General features: G+C 44.3%; 2 protein-coding genes across 2 annotated transcripts; both read right to left on the reverse strand.

Moving 5' to 3' along the window:
• Positions 1–1,717: 1,717 nt before the first annotated feature.
• Positions 1,718–2,455, reverse strand: LOC135482906 (uncharacterized). The gene has a single exon (XM_064763388.1). It carries the CDS (start codon positions 2,453–2,455, stop codon positions 1,718–1,720), a length of 738 nt encoding a protein of 245 aa, XP_064619458.1.
• A 757-nt stretch (positions 2,456–3,212) lies between these two features.
• Positions 3,213–4,817, reverse strand: LOC135482907 (uncharacterized). Its single transcript, XM_064763389.1, has one exon. The coding sequence runs from the start codon at positions 4,815–4,817 to the stop codon at positions 3,213–3,215; it is 1,605 nt and encodes a 534-aa protein (XP_064619459.1).
• Positions 4,818–5,074: the final 257 nt, after the last annotated feature.

Here is a 5,074-nt window from a genome sequence, read left to right on the forward strand (position 1 = left end):
TCTAGTTGTCTGGTTGAGATAAGACACGTCTCCATAAGTGACATATGTACGAGGACACCTTGTTTGCTGATTGTGACAGCACATTGAAGACCTGTCTCTAGTGGCATCCCTTTGAGAGTACACTGAAAACTTGCCTCCAAAAGGGACATCTTGTTGATACCATCTTGTATTCTGATTGAGACAAGACTATGTTTTCATAAGTGACATCTATATGAGGACACCTTGCTGATTGGGACAGCACATCGAAGACTTGCCTCCAAAAGGGAATCTCTTTATGACAATCTTGGTAACTATAGATTATACTCGTTGTTTAACATAACAATTCTTCCATATATTTCTTAATTTCTTTCGTACAAAATTCTGTCTTCGCCGTGCTCTTTCTGCGCGCCATTGAACCCCGCCCGGACCAATTCCGTGTTAGCCGTATGTGACACTGAAGACAGTCACAACCTACTGGGTTAACAATTTGCTCCTATCCATCCTCCCTTCCCCATTAAACCCTTAACGGTAACCAAATCTATTAAACTTATATACATGTGTATGATTGGTAATGAAACTATACTATAAAAAACCCAAAATTCAAATTTTGCACAAAATAATAGTGAAACATCCAAAATTAGTTAAAGCTCAAGTTAAACAAGTTTTGACCATTGGACGTGTACTTATTTGAAAAACTATGCCAAATTATTACTTAAATTTTACTTAAATGATTTTAAAAAAAATCCTACTGAACCATGAATCTTTATATTGAAATGACAGTCCATAACAAACTCCAGACTTGTACTGACTTGATAGGTGGTTCAGCTCGACTAATACAGATCAACAGTCTACTTAGAATGTATCCTATGATGAATCACAATGCGATTTTGACACTTTGAACAATGCCAATTTTTGTCCGTCCGTCCATCTGAATGGAATATTTCTCAACTTGCCCAATTTCGCACAGATAACGAAACGGTTGAAACTCTGAATGCTGTCACATGAAAAAAAACTGCAAAGGTTGGTTAAATGATTTTAAGAAGGCAAGTAACCCCAAGCACTTTTGCTCTAAAAATAATTATAGACCCATTTGTTTAGTCTTCCTCTAAGCAAATTGACTGCTGGCATTCAGAATTTCTGTTGTTTCATTTTAGTCACTAATGTCTGAATAGTGATTGATAAGCACTATTGAAATATCTCAACAAGTATCCAAGTGTCCATTTCACGAAAGGATACCCACGAGTCTCTTAAATGTCACTGTCCTTGGGTAAGGCACTTCTCGATGATGGCTAGCATGGCTTGGGCACCATACACGTAATACGCGGCCAACATGGCTTGGGCACCATGCACAAACGTCTGCGACAACCATATGACTGGGCTCCATACACCAATAAACAGCTAGCATGGACTGGACACCATGCACCAATCAACCGCTACCAGCATTTTAGCACTCACGATTGGCCTTATCATAATCTTCTCGCCAACTTGGACTTTGACCACTCGACGATGACCATCTCTGCCAGCGAAAACTTCTGTTACTCGTCCCACTGGCCAATCTCCTCTCACGGATCCAGGGTCTGCCACCAGTACAATGTCTCCTACTTCTAGATCATTCTTGACATCTCTCCACTTGTGACGCTGACGCAATAGAGGGAGCCATTCCTTTAACCACCGGGACCAAAATTCCTTAAGCAGCTCCTGAACTCTTCTCCATCGTCGTCTTGAGTTGAAATCTGAGCTATCTATCTATCCATCCTGGGGCAAACTGCCCACCACACTGACCAATTAGACAGTGGTTAGGCGTTATAGGGGGAGCATCCTTGGAATCAGCTGACTGGTAGGATAACGGTATTAAATTCAGTAGGGCTTCAGCTCCGGTGAACGCCGTGCTCAGCTCCTCGTCCGTTATGTCTGCTTTCTGAAGTACAGCATAGATAGCTTTCTTTGCACTCTTCACCAAACTTTCATGGATTCCACCAAAGTGTGGTCCATGGGGTGGATTAAATCTCCACTTTATCCCTCGAGTCGCTCCATCTTTTGTCATCTTCACTTGGTCCAGCTGGGTGACCAATTCCATCAATTCTCGGTTAGCCCCAACGAAATTTGTACCATTGTCCGAAGTTACTTCTACTGGGACGCCTCTACGGTGAGTGAATCTGTTGAAGGCATTAAGAAATGAGTTGGTGTCTAAAGCATATGCCATCTCCAAGTGTACTGCTCTCGAGGCATGGCAAGTAAATAGACACAAGTATCTTTTAGTTTGTACTCTCCCTCTTCCTTGCTTGGTGAGAAACGGTCCAGCATAGTCAACGGAAGTAACTGAGAAGGCTCTCATAGGTGGGCTCACTCTTGTCCTCGGCAGTGGGGCCATCAATTGTGATGCTACTCTTGTTTTCTTACGTTCACAGGCTGCGCACTTTGCCTTCCAATCCCGGATCTCCTCTCGGCCTCTTATAATCCAATACTTGGCTGACATCTCTGACAGGATATGTTTGTACCAGCCACGTGATTTTCTCTTTCATGGTAGAATCTCACCAATAACTGGGTCACTTGGTGTTTTATCGGTAGTATGATCGGGTACTTGGTTTCATAAGACAGATTTTCAGCATAGGTTAGACGACCGTTGCTACGAAGGATGAAATCAGCATCTAACTTTGGCGTCAGGCCTGCTATCTGACTGGACTTGTGCAGCTCCCTTCCATGGCATAACGCGCTGTACTCCTCTGCAAAGGCTTCTTTCTGACACTGTCTAATCAAGAGTTATTCAGCTGCCTTCACTTCCTCAACTTCTAGTTCTCCTTTCTTCCTCTCAGTGGGGGTTGCCTGACAATTTCCGATAAACCGCTGCACCCATGCATGAAGACGTGTCAATCTCTGCCAGCTGGAGAATCAGGAAGGGTCTAGTCTTATATCTGCAAGCTTCATAACTTGTTTCAGGCTGCTCTTTTCTTCCAGACTCAGGTAGCTGCTCTCATTCTTCATTTCATCCTGGACTTCATCTCCCTGTTCCACAACAATTCTCTCTGGCCACTCTGATAGATCCCTCTGAAGAAACTCCGGGCCGTCCCACCATAGGCTGCACTCCACTAAGTCCTTTGCTCGTATTCCTCTTGAAGGCAGGTATGCAGGGTTTTCTTTGGCTGGCACATATCTCCACTGTTGCGGGTTTGTATGTTGTTGTATCAGGCCTACTCGGTTGGCAACAAAAGGTTTCAGTTTTCTGCTTGGTCTCTTTACCAGAGGACGTTCTGGCTATCACTCCAAAAATTCACCTCCTTGACATTGTTATCCAATGCTGCTACAATGCTCAGACTGAGTTGAAGTCGTAACACAGCCGCCATCATTTCTAGTCTTGGGATGCCCACAGAGGTTAACGGCGCTACTTTGGTCTTGGATGCTACAATCCGTGTGGCCACCATTCCACTCGCATAGGTGCTTCTTGCATACACCACAGCCCCGTATGCATCTTTCGAGGCATCGCCAAAGGTGTGAAGTTGGAAACCTGTCATCTCCTCAGCTCGCTGTAAGCATCTAGGAATCCTGGCCCGGGCTAACTCTGTTATTTCAACTATCCAATCCCAAGCTTTCTTTTCAATTTTTTCCGGCAGTTCTTCATCCCATTCAACGCCACACATCCACACATCTTGCATGATGATTTTTCCTTGTATAACATATGGCGACATCAGCCCAAGGGGATCAAAAATGGTTGCTATTCTTCGCAGTAGGCTCCTCTTTGTAAGCTTGAGATCAGCAGCAGGGGGCGTCAGCTGATAAGCGAAAGCATCTTCTTCAGCCTTCCACAGCACTCCAAGGACCTTTTCTGATGGCAAGTATCCCTCCTCCAAATTGATCTCCGAAGCTCTATCTTCATCTGTTATGATGGCTAAAACTTCGGGTGAGTTGGACAACCACTTTCTGGCATGCATTCCAGCTCCTTTCCACAATGCTGATAAGTCTCTGTACAGCTTTTTACCCTCTTCATCGTCGTTCACAGAATCTAGACTGTCATCCATATAGGTTGACTTCAAGATCGTCTCTGCTGCTCTTGGGTACTGCTTCCGATGGGCTCTTGCATGCTCTTGGGAAACCAACTGTGCCAGGAACGGTGAGCTGTTGATTCCAAAAACCAGTCTCTGGAACTCGAATATCTCTGGATCTCTAGTCCTGTCTAGGTCCCGCCATAGAAATCTGTGATATCTTTTATCTTCTTCTTCCAAGGTAATCTGGAGGTACATCTCTGCTATGTCACATACTATGGCGACAGGGTGTCTTCTGAATCGCAATAAAACCTCGAAAAGTTCATTTTGAATCTTCGGTTCCATGTTTATCTTGTCATTAAGGCTGTCCCCGGCAACTTTGGCTGATGCATCAAACACTATCCTGGTTTTAGTTGTAGCCTTGTCTGGGCGTAATACTGGGAAGTGTGGTAAATACCACTGATGACTCTTCTTTTCATCATCCCGATCTTCCTCTGACTGTTTGATCTTCTTTATGAAGCCCTTTCCTTGATACTGTTGAATGACCTGACAGTAACTTTTGGCGATCTCTGGGTGTTTTAACAGCTTGTTTTCAGTTGACATCAGCCTCTTTTCTGCAATTTCACTGCTATTTGCCATTTCTGGGTACAGCTGTCCTTTCCATGGTATGGCCACCTGATACTTGTCCTCCACCAACTTGATTGATGATCTGGCATTCTGCAGCACTTTTCGGTCACTCTCATTCAAAGGGGCTCGTCCCTCATCCACTTTGCTGACGTTCTCTATCTCCCAAAACGCTCTTAGGTTATCATTAATTTCCTGCAGCAATGGTGGATCTTTAGTGAAGAAGCTGTAGACCATGTTGGTTGCCTCCCTCTTTTGACCCAAGGGAGTCCCTACCGGACCAATGCATGTCCATCCCAATTTTGTCTGTCTTGCTGTGGGTTCACCAGGCCGACCAATGACGTCTCTAACGCTTTGGTGTAGCTCATTGTAGTCTGCGCCAATCAGGAGGTCCACTGAATTCTTCTTACCAATTTTTGGGAACTGAATATTTCTCAAATGGCTATATTGACTCTATTGCAAAGACCAGTCTGTAGCTCTCAACGTTAACTTTC

The sequence above is a fragment of the Lineus longissimus genome, chromosome 2, assembly GCF_910592395.1.
Source record: "Lineus longissimus chromosome 2, tnLinLong1.2, whole genome shotgun sequence".
Lineage (NCBI taxonomy): Eukaryota > Metazoa > Nemertea > Pilidiophora > Heteronemertea > Lineidae > Lineus > Lineus longissimus.